The sequence below is a fragment of the Sarcophilus harrisii genome, chromosome 1 (genome assembly GCF_902635505.1).
Source record: "Sarcophilus harrisii chromosome 1, mSarHar1.11, whole genome shotgun sequence".
NCBI classification, from domain to species: Eukaryota; Metazoa; Chordata; class Mammalia; order Dasyuromorphia; family Dasyuridae; genus Sarcophilus; species Sarcophilus harrisii.
Genome location: NC_045426.1, coordinates 428,830,756 through 428,850,422, shown reverse-complemented (window position 1 = coordinate 428,850,422; position 19,667 = coordinate 428,830,756). Strand labels below are relative to the sequence as shown.

The 19,667-nt window shown below is 33.5% G+C and overlaps 1 protein-coding gene across 1 annotated transcript in view; it reads right to left on the bottom strand.

The window, feature by feature from the left end:
* The window catches only part of PHLPP1 (PH domain and leucine rich repeat protein phosphatase 1), a 288,192-nt gene that overhangs the window by 118,889 nt on the left and 149,636 nt on the right, over positions 1-19,667 (bottom strand). Inside the window, exon 4 of the mRNA XM_023495940.2 lies at positions 1,449-1,615. Coding sequence (XP_023351708.2) covers positions 1,449-1,615 — 167 coding nt within the window. The remainder of the gene's footprint in view (positions 1-1,448; positions 1,616-19,667) is intronic.

The window sequence follows — 19,667 nt, the reverse complement described above, 5'->3', positions numbered from 1 at the left end:
GTTCCCTCCTTTATTCTGCCCAGGACATTCCCTTGGAAAGCACTTTCCACTTAAACTTTATACATCTTTTAAGTACAATTTTTTCTTTTTGCACGTTCTTTCTCCCATTACAATGTGAGCTCCTTGAGGGAAAAGATCATGATTCTATCATTCTTTGCATTCCTAGCGTTTAGCACAGAGCCTGGTGTATAATAAGTGTTGATAACTGCTTGTTTCCTGACTACAGATGCAGTGTTCTAAAACACATGCCATATCAATCACAGACCCTTACCCTAATTTTATTGAATATATTAATGAATTAAGCTTCCTTTCAGTCCTAACATTCTATAATCTATATATAAATGAAAGCAATATACACATATATCCCCTTCTTCAGTAATCCTATGCTAAAGATATTTTAAGCAACAGATAAAATAATCTAGAAAGATAAATGTTTAAGGAAGCATGAGACATGCAAATCATATACACAAATATGATGATAAAATACCAAAAATTTACCCCATCCCCAAAACACACACACAACAAAAAAACAAAAACAATGGCCTCAAATGCTGGAATATATGCTGCAATAATTACTGTCATTCAAAAAGCATGGTAGACCATGGTGACTGATATATCACAGACTCGGCAATTATTGTTTTAATAAAGAAAAAATTGTCTTTAGCATAGTTATAGGAACATAATTTGGACCCAAGTGACTGCAGTCCAAAACCAAATGGTCTCTCTATAACATTACCACATGAAAACATTTAACCTCATTGAGCCTCCCTCTTCTCTGTAAAATGGAGAGGTTGAATTTCTGGTTTCTATAGTTCCTTTGAGCTCTAAATGTTATTCAATCCTAAATTCTCAAGTCAATGTAAGATATTAAGTCCCATGCTGTTCTCTCTCTAGGGTCAGGCTGAAATCTTAGTTCTTTAACATATGACTCTTGAAATACACACTTATAATTCATATAACATTGTGATGATAAATTTAAGTCCTGGCTCCGTGTTTCTAAGGAAATGTGATTTCACAAAGAAACTGATCTTTAGAGATCAGTCTTTATAGAATTAAAACAATTTAATCAGAACAAACATTTATAATTCAAGGATGTCACACCAAAAATTATTAGCTTTTATTTAACACATACACTTTCTGGATAAGTTAAGAATGGTTCTTGCTCTTTTTCATATATACAAATCAAGAGTGTTACTTTCATCAACTAAAAGGAGTTAAAAATTCTAAGTGAAGGACATATGAAGGAATGGTGCCACATAAAATGGGAATGGAAAAATCTTTGCATTCTTTCTTTATCTGGCTCTGTCCCTTATCTACCTAGACAGAAAGAATGGAAGAGAGGAAGAGAAACTGCTCTAAAACTTGGGATGTCCTGTATATGTGACATATGTGACAAGTACAAAAGTAAATTTAAAAAGTCATCAATCAACAAGATTTTGTTCCCTTACCTTTTGAGTTCACCAAGTCCTCTGCTAGCTGGTGAGCTGGGATTTTGCCTTAGGAAGTTTTGCTTTAAATTGAGATGAGTGAGGTCTTGGCTGTAGAAAAGGTTGGCAGGGAGATGTTCCAGGCTACAGCAGGAAAGGTCCACTGAGCTGATACGCTGTGAGGCAACCTGGAGAAAAATATAACTCAATATCACTACTATGAAATATTTCACAAAAATTCATCATATATTAGGACATAAAAATTCCACTACCCAGTGCACAAAAGTAGAAATAGTAAATGTGTCCTTTTCAGTTCATAATAAAAATTACATTCAGTAAGGGGCCAGGAAAACATAGAATATAAATTAATTGGAAACTAAATTATATAATTCTAAAGAAAGAGAGTGAGTCAAAGAATAAATCACAGAAATAACAAATAATTTAATTAAAAAGAATGACAAACAAGTGTAATGGGCTGAAGCTCGATTTGATGCACTGAGGTCCCAAGCACGTGAGGCTAAATAGCAATTGGACAATACTCTATTAATATATGCTTGGAGAAAGAATGGCCCTGCTTACTCTCTGTACAAGTTTTGATGTGTTGTACAGGAAATGACGTAGAGACGATTTTGGTGGGTGGGAGAGAGAGAGGAAGGGGTATGGCTGGTCGGGTTCATGTCACCACTGCTTTCACTTCCTATCGCCATTCCCCCTTCACCTCCGCAAAGAATAAAGATTGAGGATTTTCTCTTAACCTGAATTCCTGACTCCAGCTGATTTTAAAATACATGGTCATCACAAACAAGGAGACAACATACCAAAATTTATGAGATGCAGTCAATGAAGTACTTAGGGGAAATTATTTTATGAAATGCCTGTATCACACACTAAATTAAAGAATGAAAAGATCAATGAATTAAATATATAACTAAAAAAAGATCAAATTTAAAATTCTCAATTAAATTGGAAATCTTGAAAATCAAAGAAGAGATTAAGAAAACTGAAAGTAAGAAAATCATTGAACTGATAAATAAAGCTAGAACTTAATTTTAAGGAAGGAAAAAACACAATAAACTAGACAAAAATGGATTAATTTGATTTTTTAAAATCATTATTAACTATATAAATATTGTATAATTATATAAATGTAAAGAATTATATAAAATATATAAATAATTAAATGACTATTTTAGAAGGGGGAAATTGAAGCCATCAATGAGATCCTTAAGAAAAAAATCCCTAGGACCTGATAGGTTCACAAGTGAATTTCACCAGACATTTAGAGAATAACTGTGCAACATTATATAAACTATTTGGAAAATGAAGTAAAATGTTACCAAATTCCTTTCATAACACAAATATTGTGCTGATATCTAAAACAGGAGGAGCAAAACAGAGAAAGAAAACCAAAAATCAATTTCTCTAATGGATACTGATGCAAAATATTTAAATAAAATACTATTAAGGAGATTACAGCTATATATCACAAAAATCATTTTACTATGACCAGGTGGGACTTATTCCGGATATGTAAGATTGGTTCAATAATAGGAAAAACTTTATCAATAACAAAACTGATTAATTACATGATTATCTCAAGAAAAGGAGAAAACATTTCTGACAAACTATGACACTCATTCCCATTAAAAACACCAGAAAAAAATAGGAATAAATGGAGGTTTCCTTTTAGGAACAGCTAAATGGTAAAGTGAATAAAGTATAGTGCTTGAAATCAAGAAAACTCATCTTCCTAAAATCAAATCTGGTCACAGACACTTACTGTGTAATCCTGGGCAAGTCACTTAACCCTATTTTCCTCAGTTTCCCCAGATGTAAAATGAGCTGGAGAAGGAAATGGCAAATCCCTCTAGTACCTTTGCCAAGAAAATCCAGATATAGTCATAAAAGGGTGGAACACAACTGAAATACCAAAACAACAACAACAATCTAAAGTTATTAGCAAACATTATCAATAATGGGGATAAGGTAGAAGCCTTCCCAATAAAATCAGGGGTGAATCAAGGATGCCCATTATCATCACTGTTATTCAATACTGTTCTACAAATCCTAGCTATATCAGTAAGAAAAGAAAAAATAAATTGAAGGAATTAGAATAGTCACTGAGGAAACAAATGTTGGAAGGGATGTAGGAGGAAAAGGGATACTAATACACTATTGGTGGAGTTGTGAAACATTCCAACTATTCAGAAGAGCAATTTAACAAGATAAATTCATTCATTCCCTTCTTTTAACATTCATTTTTTTTTAATTTTGAGTTCCATATTTTTTCCATCCTTTCTTCCCCTTACTCCTCCTTGAGATGGCAAACAATCTGATGTAGATCATATATGTATAGTAATACAAAACATTTCCATATTAGCCATGCTGTAAAGAACTAAAGACTATAGAAATCCAAGAATAATAGTTTAATGTGTTTCAATCTGTATCCAGACACCATGAGTTCCTTCTCTGAAAGTGGATAGCATTTTTTTCATCCCAAATTCTTTAGAACTGTTTTGGAATTTTATATTGCTTTGGACAGCTAAGTCATTTACAGTTGATCATCCTATAATATTGCTGTTTCTATATATAATATTCTCCTAGTTCTGTTCATTTTATTTTCTATCAGTTTGTGTAAGTATTTCCAAATTCTGATGAAAATATCCTGTTTGTCATTTCTTATAGCACAATAGTATGCCATTATATCCATATACCACAATTTGTTCAGCCATTCCTCAATTGATAGACATCCCTTCAATTTCCAGTTCTTTGCCAGAACAAAAGGAGCTGCTATAAATATTTTTGTACATATAGATATAAATCTATATATAAAATCTCGTTGCATGTATAGACCTAGTAGTAGTAGTATTGCTGGATAAAAGAGTTTTTTTTGGCATAATTACAAATTGCTCTCAAGTATAAATTATATTCAAGTTACAAAACAAGAAGACAACAATTCAGGGAATAACATTTAGGGGAAAATATTAGTGAGTATACAGATAGTAACACAAAAGGGCCACGAGATAGATATTGCTCATAATATGAGAATACTTTAGAGGAAATTAAGATGTTTAGCCTAAAGAAAAAAAAAAAAAAAAAAAAAGGCTTATCTTCAAGTTAAGGGTTAGCATGTGGAAGATGGATTAAATTTGTTCTGCTTGACTCCCAGTGACAGAAAAAGGAACAATTATTAGGGATGTCAAGAGTCAAATTTACTACTTTTTCCTTTGTATCTTTTATCTGTAAGGTCTATTTATCAAAGATCACTACCCTCTTTGATTTTTTTCAATATTATCAAAGATGATTGCCCCCTTTGATTTTTGTCAAGCCATGTTGTTATCCATTTCCTCCCCCTTTCATATTGTCTTCCATCATAAGTCCCAAGAAACCCTTGATAAAGTGTTTATCTTTGGTCTACAAGAAATGGCAAAATGACTATTCTTTTTAATAGCCTGTTGGCCTTGTTAATAAAATGATTAAATGACCCCCCCCCCAAAAAAAAAAAGTAAGATTTACACTTGATGTAAAGAAAAACTTCCTAAACACTGAATCTGTCCAAAACTGAAATGGCCTGCCATGGAAGCAGTGAAGATACCTTACCAGGGACATTCAAACAATGCGTAAATACCCACTTGTTGAATAAAATGTTGAACTCCAGTAAGAACTAGACTAGATTCTACCTAAGGCATCTTACAACTCTAAATAGTTTTGTTCTTTTCATAGAATGATATACATAAGAACTTAAATGGTCACTGGAATGGGTAAACCTAATAGTACCAATTCAATAAAGTCATCCCACTTAGGCTCATATATTTGGGATCGGAAGGATCTATAGAACTTATCAAGTCCAGACATCTCATTCTACAAATGAGGAAACTGAGGCCCAGTGAAGTTAAGTAATTTACTGAAGATTATGGAAATAGTAAGTGGCAGAACTAGGATACAAATGTTAACTATAGCAGTATATACCTACTGTATACAGGTACCATATACTAGAGATAAAAGTTCTCAAAATCGATTAGAACTTAGCTAACTTTATTGAATAAATCTTTAATATGCATTTTAGTATACAGGTACCATATACTAGATACAATCTAATAAAAATATACAGGTACCATTAGAATCAATTAGAACTTGGCTAACTTCATAGAATAGATCTTTAGTTTGCATTTTTGTATTGCCTCTCCTACTGTCTTATTTCTGAGATTGTCTCCAGTATATCCTGTATATAGTTGTTTTTATGTCCTCCATTAGAAATGGGAGCTCTTTGAGAGCAGAGACTACTTTTGTCTTTCTTTGCATCCCTAGAACTTAGCATAGTGCCGGAACACATAGTAAGCATTTAATAAATACTTGCTGAGTAGCTTCTTATTCCCGTGGTCTTCAATCATTTTTTTTTAATGGATTTAGGACTCCAAACAGGGATTAGCACTCAAATCAAATTGAGATTAGCTTAATCCTATAAACTAAGTGTGAAAATAGCTGTAAAATTCACTGTTGTTTTTTTAGAGGGAGGGGGTGTTTAAGGGAGTGTCGAAAGTGTTAATATTCAGCAATTTTAAAAACTCAAAAGTTCAGATCCAATCTTCTGAACTAGAGCCTTAGTTCACAATTCTTCATGTGAACTAACCATCACAATCCTGCATTTACAATATAGAATTTTATGATTCTAAAGCAGTTTATCTGTTATCTTTCAAAACAATTTTCGTAAGTGGGTTGCATGTTATTATTTTCATTTTACAGGTGAGAAAATGGAAGCTCAGTCAAATTAAGTGGCCACCATCACAGAGCTAACAATTCATAAGACAGAGGCTCAAGTCTTGGACTTCAAGGTCAGTATTCTTTTTAGTACATTTTGCTATCATCAAAACAAACCATATCTCTCTCTAGTCTCATGAGAAGAAAGGAGATGAAATGGAATGCTTCTTCTCATTTTTCTCATATTTTCACTTCACTCCCCCTTACCACATACAAATAATTTCTGACTGGTGACAACTTCCAGCTGCCATTCTTGTCACTCTGTTTGCAGGCCATGTGCTCCATGGCACTCTGGGCTACAAAAGGAATACTCAGTCAATGACTAACACAAGCAGGGCTGTAAAAACCAATGGCATAATGTCCATAATGATGGCAGTATGCAGTTGAAAATTATTTCCAACATCCCTAACATTCTAAACAGTTATTCTGTAAATCTCCAAGTCTGGGATTCAAAGCCCCATGACCTAGTACAGCATATAGAGTGCTGGGCCTTGAGTCAGGAAGAATCATACAACTGAGTTCAAATCCAGCCTTGGACCATACTGTCTATGTGATTCTGAGCCAAGTCATTTAAATCTGTTTTAGTTTCCTCATTCATAAAATGTACTGGAGAAGGAAATGGCAAACCACTATAATATATTTGCCAAGAAAAACCCAAATAGGGTCATGAAGAGTTAGACACAAGTGAAAATGAACAACAAAATGTTCCAATATCACAACTGTCCATCAATAAGAAAGAGATGAAGGAGAATGAGAAAAAACAACAACAATCCCAGAATGAGGCATCTTACTGCTAAAAGAATTGTCTGACCTTAAAATACTGTGAATCATGCCAAGAGCTCACCTGACAGAATATAAGGCACATGGAACAAAGAGTTTCAGGGCTCAAGATGAAATCTCAGCAGTGCCATTCGTTAGCCATATGGTGGGGAGCAAATCAATGGACCTTCCAGGTCTCAGAAAGATGTTGGAACAAGATGATTTTCATGGTCCTTTTCCTACTTTAAGAACTTAGGATTTTCCCTGCCTTTATCTGTGGAATAAACTTAAGAAGGCAATAACAAGGAAAGACGAAGAGAGAATGAAGTATGTCCAGCTTATAAAAAGGGGAAAAAAAGATATCAGCTTTTATACATATGAGTCAATCAACTCTACTCCTTCCTCTTACTAATAGGGAAAATGGGCAGGGTCATCCTTATCCCCATCTGCATCCTACCCTCCACTTACTTCTTTTTTCCTTCAAATTTGTCTCTGCTGGTGAATTTAAACTGTACTCATCCACCTGACAAAAAAGAGGAAGATTTCCTTGCTGGTTGCTCATGAAAGATTAGGGATTTCATAGTAGATTTGTTCCAGCCTGAATCTGATTCCCCAAATTTCAATGCCTACTCAATCAACCTTACATTTGACTTTAATTATTTCTATCCATTCTCTTAATATTTATTCTGTACATATTTAAATATGTCTTTATTACTTTACCTATTAGAATGTGAACTCCTTGTGAGGAGGGTTTATTTATTGTATGTATAAGTCTATAGATGCTTCTGTCCATTATTGATCAATTGAAACTGAATTAGGTCTCTTTGTCAAAGAAATCCACTTCCATCAGAATACATCTTCATACAGTATCATTGTTGAAGTATATAATGATCTCCTGGTTCTGCTCATTTAGCATCCAGTGCTTTTCACATACATATAGTACTTAAAACATATCTGTTGATTTACTGAATGGATGAGAATAACCTTGGATCAATTACATGCCAATAAAACCTACAATCTAAATGAAATGGATATTTACAAACATATATAAAATGCTCAAGATTAATACAAGAAATAAAGGACCTAAGCAATTAAATCTTCAAAAGGGAAATTGAACAAACCATAAATGCATTTCTAAAGAAAAAGACCCCAGGTCCAGATGATTAACAAGCAAATTCTATTAAGTATTTAAAGAATAATTAACTCTAAACCAATAAAGGTCAAAACAAAGGGGAAAAAAAAAAAACTATATACCTATTATCTGTAATAAATATGGATGAAAAAATATTTTTGAATATTAGCAAGAAAACTATGTCAATATGTCACAAATGTAATACAATGTGACTAGAATGTGTTTCCACCAAGAATAAAGGGCTGATCCAATATTAAGGGAAAAGAAAATATTAATGACAAGAACAAAATATTATATCAATAGGTCAAGAAAAAAGAAACCAAGGAGCTAAGCATAGGCAAAAAAGAAACAAAATTTTCACTTTTTAAAGATGATAGGACAGTTAATTAAGAGAACCCTAGAGAGTTGGCCAAAAAAGTAATAAACAATATCAGTGAAATTTCAAGATATAAAATCAACTCACTTAAATTAACAGCATTTCTGAATATTACTAACAAAACCCAACAGGAAGAGATAAAAGATGAATGCCATTTAACATAACATGGAAAAGTTTAAAATATTTGAGAGTCTACCTGCTAAGATACACACAGAAATTTAAATTTTTAAACATTTATTTTTTTAAATATACACTGCTTTATGAATCATGTTGGGAGAGAAAAATCAGAGCAAAAGGAAAAAAAAAAAACATGGGAGAGATAACAAAAAAAAAAAAAAAAGGGGGGGGAGGGGGGGAAAGAGATGAACATAGCATGTATTGATTTACATTCAGTCTCCATAATTCTTTTTCTGGATGCAGATGGCATTTTCTGTCCAAAGTCTATTGGGAATGCTTTGGATCACTGAACCTCTGAGAAGAACCAAGTCTTTCATACTTGATCTTTTTTTGTGGATAAAATGTATTTCTGGTTCTGTTTGTTTTGCTCAGCACCAGTTCATAAATCCAGGCTTTTTCTAAAATCAGCTTGTTCATAATTTTTTATTCAACAATAATATTCCATTATCTTCATATACCACAACTTATTCAGCCATTTCCCAACTGATGAACATCTACTCGTTTTCCAATTCTTTGCTACCACAAAAAGAGCTGCTACAAATATTTTTGCACATATGGATCCTTTTCCCTCCTTTAAGATTTCCTTGGGATAGAGACCCAGTAATGGCTGGGTATCAAAAGGTATGTACAGTTTTATAGTCCTTTGGGCATAGTTCCGAATTGCTGTCCAGAATGTTTGGATAATTTCACAACTCCACACTAACAATGCATTAGTGTCCCAGTTTCAGAATTTCTAATTTGATATTTAATTGGGAGTTTTTAATTTGTTCTTTTTCTAGCTTTTTCAATTGCATACCCAATTCACTGATCATTTCTTTTTCTTTTATTCACACAGCTATTTAGAGATATAAAATTTCCTTAAGAACTGCTTTGGCTGCATCCCATACATTTTTGGTATGCTGTCTCATTATTATCATTATCATGGATGAAATTATGGATTGATTCTGTAATTTGTTGTTTGACCCACTTATTTTTTAATAATAGACAAAAAACTACTTGGGAATTAAATAATCTATCTTTCCTTGGTACATTATTAAGTATAGTTTTTACTGTGTTGTGGTCTGAATAGGAAGCACTTACTATTTCTGCCTTTCTACATTTGATTATGAGTTTTTTTATCCCCCAATACATAGTCAATTTTTGTGTATGTGCCATTTACTACCGAGAAAAAGATGTGTTCCTTTCTATCCCTATTCAATTTTCTTCAGATGTCTATCAGATATAGGTCTTCTAAACTTCTGTTAACCTCCCTAAGCTTCTTTTTTATTTATTTTATGGTTACATTTTGTCTGATTCTGAGCAGGAAAGATTGAAGTTCCCTATTAGTATAGTTTTGCTATCTATTTCTTCCTGTAATGTTTTAATATCTTCTCTAAGAATTTGTAGGCTCTACCACTTGGTGCACATACATTTAAAATTGTTATTACTTCATTGTTTATGGTACCCTTTATCAAGAGGGACTTTCCTTCCTTATCACTTTTAATAACATTTATTTTTGCTTTTGCTTTATTTGAGATCAGATTTGCTACCCTTGCTTTTTTTATTTCAGCTAAAGCATAATAAATTCTGTTCCAGCCTTTTACTTTTACTCTGTTTGTGTCTCTCTGTGTCAAATGTGTCTCTTGTAAACAACATATTAAATGATTCTGTTTTTTAATCCACTCTGCTATTCACTTCAATTTTATCCCATTCACATTTCTCTCCATCCTATATTCTTCACTCTATATACTTTTGTTCTCTTTCCACCCTGTCTTTAAGTAGTTTTTTTTATCCACCCCACCCACTACCTTATTCTATATCACCTCTTCCCTTCTCTTAACAGTGTTTTTTTAACCCACTCCATTTATTACCTTATTTTCTATCACCACTTCCCTACTTCTTCTTTTCCTAGTGTTTCTACCCTCCTCCCTTTTATTCTCTCTCCTTTCTCCTCCTACTTCTTTATAGAGTTGAGATAAATTTCTATACCTACCTGAATGATTAAGTTATTTCCTCTTAGAGCCAAAATTAATGAGATCAAGTTTCAATATTCAATTCCACCTCCCTTTTTTCCCTAGACTGTAAGAAGTCTTTCATGCCTCTTCGTGTGATCTAATTTTGTCCTATTATAGCTTCCCTTTCCTCTTTTCCAGTAGAGATCTATTCCTACCCCTTAATGTCTTTTTCTTTAATGTCATCACATCAGAGTCCATTCATAACCATTTGTCCATGTGATGCCCCCCTCTGTCTGCCCCAGTAACAGATACAGTTCTCAAGAGTTACAGATATTATTTTCCAATCTAGGGATGTAAACAGTTTAACCTTTAAATAATACATATTTTTCCAATTACCTTTCTGTGCTTTTCTTGAAGCAATCTGGAAGAAACCAGGTATAGAAAAACATTTCATACCCTATACCAAAATAAGCTGCAATTGGGTTCATAAAACAAATTAAAGGAGCATATTAGAAATTACTCATCAGATCTATGGATAGGGGACAAAAAAGATATAGAAGGGATCAGAGAAAATAAAGTACACAATATTAGTTACAGAAAACTAAAAAACTTCTGCATAAACAAAATTAATGCTGCCAAAATTAAAAGAAAAGCAAGAAACTTAGTGGAGGGGATATTTGCAGAACGTATCTCTGATAATTCCTTTGATTTAAATTTGTAGGAGTAAAAGCTATTCCCCAAATGATAATGGTGAAAGGATATGAAGATAGTTTTCAAAGGGAGAAATCCAAGCTATCCATGGGGGGAAAAATGTTCTAATCACTAATAATTAGAGAAAGCAAATGAAGATAACTTAAGTTCCACCTCACATCCACTAAACTGGCAAAGTTAATTTAAAAAGAAATAAAAAATCCTAAAAAGTTATAGGAAAATAGGTACATGAATGAAATGTTGATAGAGCAATGAACTGGGATACCATTCTGGAAGATATATAGAATCATGTCTGAAAAGCTATTAAAACTGCATATCCTTAACCTGGTGATACCATTACTAGGTCTAAACCCAAAGAGATCAAATGAAAGAGCAATTCTCTACTCAATAACACAACTGGGCAACTGAAAAAGAAAATATTAAGCTTTAAGTCTTAGAACGCTCCTCATTCTGGACTACAATATGTGCTAACTAATAATAAGTGAGTAGAACCCTTACTAGCAAGTAGGAAACATGAGAAAATATTATGTGGGAGCTTTGGGGTTTCCAAGCCACCAAGAAACTTGTCAATACTGTAGGAAAAATAGTTGATGGTAGTGGAAAGATGGTAACCTGCCAAGGTGGCCACAGCAGCTACTACTTATTCCTTTTCTGCCCAAACCTGTACATGTGGTCCAAATAAAATGATCCTAATGCTTATACGCAGATCAGTCTGGACATGCAGGGAATGCAAGTGCAAGAGAAACATCTCCAGTGTAGGCGATTGATTCCCTCAGGTGATAGCTGGCTGAGCTTTGCAAGGTTTCCAGACTGTAAAAAGTTATAGATACAAAGAATCCCCCCAAAAGAAGCATGTGGAAAACCAGGCTAGGAGCAAGGCAACAACTGGAAGAAAGAAGAATTCAGATGATCTGGTCACAGACAGCTAAAAGACAGCTAACTGCCTACTCCTTTGTACCATAAAACAATCAAGTTAGAACCTGGTATGAGCATTTCAGTTTGTGGGGGAAGGGGTCACAAGCATAAGTGAGTGGGATTTTATATCAAAATTAAATGAGAGAAAAACATATTAGCCCAGAGAAAAAATTAATTCACAGCCCTGGTGACCAAGACAATAACAGGAGGTCACTCAGCCTCCCTGAGGGGAAATGGGTAACCATCTGCTGACCAGATATAGGTTCCAAGGAAGGGTATAGCCTGGTGGAGGCATGAACTGATGACAACATGGCTTCACAATGCCTGCTTCATGCAGCTTATCCATCTGGGTTAGATATGATCTTACCAGGTGAGACTCTAAGTAAATTTAAAGGCACTGCAAGGGTCCATGGAGAAAAATTAAGAAGGTGCATCACACAAGTCTCCTCAAATCTTCCGAGTTTCAAAAGCATCTTGTGGTCAGAGAAACACTCACTCTCCCTGTCCATCTCCCTCATACTTTCCTTGTACTGCCTTAGTACAATAGGTGCTCAATAAGAAAAGTTTTGCTGAGACCAATAGTTAAAAAAAGGTCTTAAGACATAATAATAACAATATATAGCATTTATATAGCATTAAGGTCTGCAAAGCACTTTATGAATATGATATCATAAAACAGTATCTCATTACAACCCTCTACCAGATGCTGATTATTATTCCCATGTTACAGAGGAAATTAAGACTTTGAGAGATAAGAAGCTTTCCACAGATCACATAGCTAGAAAGTATCTGAAAAAGGATTCAAATTCAAGACTTCTTTTCTTCCAAGTACAGCATTCTACTCATAATGCCATTTAACTATCTATATACCAAAAAAAACAACTTTAAAGAAATGAAAGCACACTGACCAGGAATAGCTGAACTAATTATGGCATATGAATGCAATAAAGTATTACTGAAGCAAAAGAAATAAAAAACGAGGAATTCTGAGAGACATAGGAAGACCTGAATGAACAGATTAAAAAAAAAAACCCACACAAATCAGAGACAAGAGAATGAAATAAAAGGTAGTTCTGGAGAACTAATAAAAAAACATAACTCCATCTCAATAAAGAAGTAGGGGACAATTAATGAATGTGGAATGCAAAATACATCAGACACAATCAAAGATGGTTGGCTTTGTTTAAATATTTTTCACCATTATATTGAAGGACTCAGTGGAGATGGTGCTTATAAGGCAATATAATATAGATAGATAGATAGATAGATAGATAGACAGATAGCCACAATAAAACTTTAAAAATTAAGATCAAATATTAAGTAAGTATACTTTGTATGACCAAATATATTTCAGTTTCCCAAACAAATAATATGATGCTACAAATATTACAAAGAAGCTCACTTGCCAAAAGAAAGGAAGGACATCTTAGAGAAGAGTTCAATTCAATCAAATCGCCTAGTGAGCAAGATTTTGAAACCGTTCTGGAGCAAATGAGCTAAGAGGTAATTCACACACAAAAAACTGACTATTTTAATAAGGCAAAATTAGGAAACATTTCAAAGAAAAAGTAAAGAGGGGAAACCAGCTACAAAATCCTCTCCATTTTTTGTCATATAAAGAAAAAAGTCTCTGGAATAATTCTGCCATTTGTGTACCCTACAGAATGTCCCAATATAAATTATTTTGAGCAAGTGAGAAAGTGCTTAACACTGAATCAGAAAATGTCCCTTAGCAATCTCCCTGGCTTTAAAAAAAAAAAAAAAAAAAGAGATAAAATTGGAAAATTGTGGATTATACTATAAAGAACATTATTTGACTACCCAACCAAACTTCTATTCATTTAATTTCAAAATTAAAAAATTCTGAAAGAGTTCCTTCTCTTTCCTTAATTTTGTATCCCAAGGTAAGCTTATATTCAACAGGAATGTGGTTGAAGGTAGAAAAATAAAGAGTCTTTCTAAAAATAGTAAATAACAATCTCTTTTTGGAGGATATATGGTTGAGGTGTTCATTTCCTTTTATGCAAAGCTTCACTCTACCATTGGCAAACAGAATAAGTTAAAATTTTTTGGAATTGTTACAACCCAAGAACAATAGCTTATCATAACTTGGCATCAAACTACAAAAGTAACAAATGTCTTGGAATTTCTTGGATAATGCCAAAATGCTGAACAAATTATGCTACAATTTGTGGAGTTAAAAGTTCTATGGTTAAGGCTTTGTTTTCAAAATATATAATTTAAAGTCCATAGATGTCCCATGTGACCTCTTCAATTACTCCAGTCACAGCTCCTGAAGACTGGAAAATAAAGTTGTAACCACCAAAATCTTTGGCATTGACAAATGGCTCAACATCAGAAACCAACAGAGTTTATCAATGGAAACAACATTAAAGAAGACAAATTATCATCTGCTTTTGCCACTATACTCAGTGGCCCTTTCCGTGTGACTTACATTGTATCCTGCATATATTGTCTTACCACTGACAATGTTAGCTCCTTGACAGCAAAGATGGTTTTTTTTCTATATTTATTGTACTCTTTAGCATACTGCTTTACACATAATATATAACAAATGCTTTTTCATTTCCTTCCACTTAAAAAAATAATGTGATTTTTCATTATCAGAAGAGCGGGCAATTTAAAGGGATATACAGTTTTCATTCTTGCTGTTTATCTTTCATTTAGCTTCTTGTTTTACAAGAGAAGTGTAGGGTTTACTATATGAACATGGGAATTAATATAGACAGTTGGATTCATATTTCAAAGACAGGATAATGCATTTGGCATTCTAAAAGAATCATGGGAAAAATGATTGCTCATTAATACTTACAATACTTACTGATGAAAATCCAAAGACATTAGCACAACAAATAAGCAAAGAAAGGAAAGAAGCCATGGAGAAAATAGTCCACTTTCCTCCTCTTGCACAAAACAAACAAAGGTCAATCAATGCGATCAAACAATTCATGTTGCATATCACCATGAAATAGCCTATCAAGAGATCTGAACTCGTTCCACAGTAATGTTTGAATTCAAGGCATCTGTGGCTTTTGAAAATTAATGTTAATCTTGCTCAACAAAAAACAAACACATAGAAAAGTTGAATAATTTAAATGGTCAGAAAATTAGATAAGAGTTTCCATTTATGAAACTGTTTTTAAAAAAAGAAGAAAAATAAATATTTTTCTAATTAGAAACTTATTTAACTCATGTCCATCAATCAATCAATGAGCATTAAGTACCTATTAAATACTGGACAATGTGTTAGATACTAGATATAGTAAATATAAAATCAAAACAGTACCTTCTATTACAAGGAATACATTCTAACTAGAAAACATTCACATATCTATCAATATCTACATAGATATCAATCTACACACACACACACACACACACACAAACAAACACACACACACACACACACACACAATACAAAACATATATAAGGCAAATTGAGGGGTGAGAAGTACTAGCAGCTGAGGACCACCACTATGGGTCTCATGGAGAAGGTGGCACTTGAGATGACTATCACCTCTACCTTCCTGAAGGAAACCAGAGATTCTAAAAAGGTAAAAGTTTCTTAAAGGTATATGGGACAAAAAGTACAAAGATGTAAAGATGTAAGATGGAGCCTCATGTATAAAGAATAGCAAGATCAGATTGACAAGACTACAGAGTACATGGAAAGAAATAATGCATATTGATGTTGGAAAGGTAGTGAAATGAGGAAAAAAAAAATATAACTAATCAATTTATTTTCTTTCCAAGTTTTATTCTCCTTTATCATATTAAATATAAAGAAGCAAGGTTCTGATAAAGGTTTCATTTCCAAAATATATAGAGAATTGACTCTAATTTATAATAAATCAAGCCATTCCAATTAAACAACTCCCTAAGAAAAAATCCCCAGGACCAGATGGATTTACATGTGAATTTTACCAAACATTTAAAGAACAATTGGCTCCAATGCTATATAAATTATTTGATAAAATAGGGAATGAAGGAGTCCTACCAAATTCCTTCTATGACACAGACATGGTACTGATACCTAAACCAGGTAGGCTGAAAACAGAGAAAGAAAATTATAGACCAATCTCCCTAATGAATATTGATGCTAAAATCGTAAATAAGATATTAGCAAAAAGACTACAGAAAATCATCTCCAGGATAATACACTATGATCAAGTAGGATTTATACCAGGAATGCAGGGCTGGTTCAATATTAGGAAAACTATCAATATAATTGGCCATGTTAATAACCAAATTAACAAAAACATATGATCATCTCAATAGATGCAGAAAAAGCATTTGATAAAATCCAACATCCATTCCTATTAAAAACACTTGAGAGTATAGGAATAAATGGACTTTTCCTTAAAATAATCAGCAGCATCTATTTAAAACCATCAGTAAGCATCATATGTAATGGAGACAAACTGCAACCATTCCCAATAAGATCTGGAGTGAAACAAGATTGCCCACTATCACCGTTACTATTTAATATTGTATTAGAAACGCTAGCTATAGCAATAAGAGCTGAGAAAGAGATTAAAGGAATAAGAATAGGTAATGAGGAAGCCTAATTATCACTCTTTGCCGATGACATGATGGTATACTTAGAGAACCCCAGAGATTCTGCTAAAAAGTTATTAGAAATAATCCACAACTTTAGCAAAGTTGCTGGTTATAAAATAAACCCACATAAGTCATCAGCATTCTTATATATCACTAACAAAATCCAACAGTCAGAGTTACAAAGAGAAATTCCATTTAAAGTAACTACTGATAATATAAAATATTTAGGAATTTATCTGCCAAGGGAAAATCAGAAACTTTATGAGCAAAATTACAGACCACTTTTCACACAAATTAAGTCTGATCTAACCAATTGAAAATATTAAATGCTCTTGGATAGGGAGCAAATATAATAAAGATGACAATATTACCTAAACTAATCTATTTATTTAGCGCTATACCAATCAGACTCCCAAAAAACTATTTTAATGACCTAGAAAAAATAACAACAAAATTCATATGGAAAAACAAAAGGTCAAGAATTTCAAGGGAATTATTTAATGAAAAAAAACAAATCAAATGAAGGTGGCTTAGCTGTACCAGATCTAAAATTATATTATAGAGCAGCAGTTACCAAAACCATTTGGTATTGGCTAAGGAATAGATTAGTTGATCAGTGGAAGAGCTTAGGTTCAAGGGACTCAAGGGATAAAACAGTCAACAAATATAGCAACCTAGTCTTTGACAAACCCAAAGACCCCAGCTTTTGGGATAAGAACTTACTCTTTGATAAAAATTGCTGGGAAAATTGGAAACTAATATGGCAGAAACTAGGCATTGATCCACACTTAACACCGTACACCAAGATAAGGTCAAAATGGGTTCATGACCTAGGCATAAAGAATGAAATTATTAATAAATTAGAGGAACACAGGATACTTTACCTCTCAGACCTGTGGAAGTGGAAGGTCTTTATGACCAAAGAAGAACTAGAGATCATTACTGATCACAAAATAGAAAATTTCGATTATACCAAACTGAAAAGTTTTTGTACAAACAAAACTAATGCAGACAAGATCAGAAGGGAAGCAATAAACTAGGAAAATATTTTTATAGTCAAAGGTTCTGATAAAGGCCTCATTTCCAAAATATATAGAGAATTAACTCTAATTTATAAAAAAATCAAGCCATTCTCCAATTGAAAAATGGTCAAAGGATATGAACAGACAATTCTCAGATGAAGAAATTGAAACTATTTCTAGTCATATGAAAAGATGCTCCAAGTCATTATTAATCAGAGAAATGCAAATTAAGACAACTCTAAGATACCACTACACACCTGTCAGATTGGAGTTGTGAACGAATCCAACCATTCTGGAGAGCAGTTTGGAACTATGCTCAAAAAGTTATCAAACTGTGCATACCCTTTGATCCAGCAGTGTTACTACTGGGATTATATCCCAAAGAGATTATAAAGAAGGGAAAGGGACCTGTATGTGCACGAATGTTTGCGGCAGCCCTTTTTGTAGTGGCTAGAAACTGGAAACTAAATGGATGTCCATCAGTTGGAGAATGGCTGAATAAATTGTGGTATATGAATATTATGGAATATTACTGTTCTATAAGAAATGACCAACAGGATGATTTCAGAAAGGCCTGAAGAGACTTACATGAACTGATGCTGAGTGAAATGAGCAGGACCGGGAGATCATTATATACTTCAATAACAATACTATATGATGACCAGTTCTGATGGACCTGGCCATCCTCAGCAACGAGATCAACCAAATCATTTCCAGTGGAGCAGTAATGAACTGAACCAGCTATGCCCAGAGAAAGAACTCTGGGAAATGACTAAAAACCATTACATTGAATTCCCAATCCCTATATTTATGCCCACCTGCATTTTTGATTTCCTTCACAAGCTACTTGTACAACATTTCAGAGTCTGATTCTTTTTGTACAGCAAAATAACGGTTTGGTTATGTATACTTATTGTGTATCTAATTTATATTTTAATGTACTTAACATCTACTGGTCATCCTGCCATCTGGGGGAGGGGGTGGGGATAAGAGGTGAAAAATTGGAACAAGAGGTTTGGCAATTGTTAATGATGTAAAGTTACCCATGCATATATCCTGTAAATAAAAGGCTATTAAATAAAAAAAAAAGAAAAGAAATCAAGCCATTCTCCAATTGATAAATGGTCAAAGGATATGAACAGACAATTTTCAGATGATGAAATTGAAACTATTTCCACTCATATGAAAGAGTGTTCCAGATCACTATTGAGCAGAGAAATGCAAATTAAGACAACTCTGAGTTACCACTACACACCTGTAAGATTGGCTGGAATGACAGGGAAAGATAATGATGAATGTTGGAGGGGATGCGGGAAAACTGGGACACTTCTGCAATTTGGTAGAGTTGTGAACGAATCCAACCATTCTGGAGAGCAATCTGGAATTATGCCCAAAAAGTTATCAAACTGTGCATACCCTTTGATTTAGCAGTGCTACTACCGGGCTTACATCCCAAAGAGATACTAAAGAAGGGAAAGGGACCTGTTTGTGCCAAAATGTTTGTGGCAGCCCTGTTTGTAGTGGATAGAAACTAGAAAATGAATGGATGCCCATCAATTGGAGAATGGTTGGGTAAATTGTGGTATATGAATGTTATGGAATATTATTATTCTGTAAGAAATGACCAGCAGGATGAATACAGAGAAGTTTGGAGAGACTTACATGAACTGATGCTGAGTGAAATGAGCAGAACCAGGAGATCATTATATATTTCAACAACGATACTGTATGAGGATGTATTCTGATGGAAGTGGATTTCTTTGACAGAGAAACCTAACTCAGTTTCAATTGATCAAGGATGGACAGAAGCAGCTACACCCAAAGAAAGAACACTGAGAAATGAATGTAAACTGTTTGCATTTTTGTTTTTCTTCC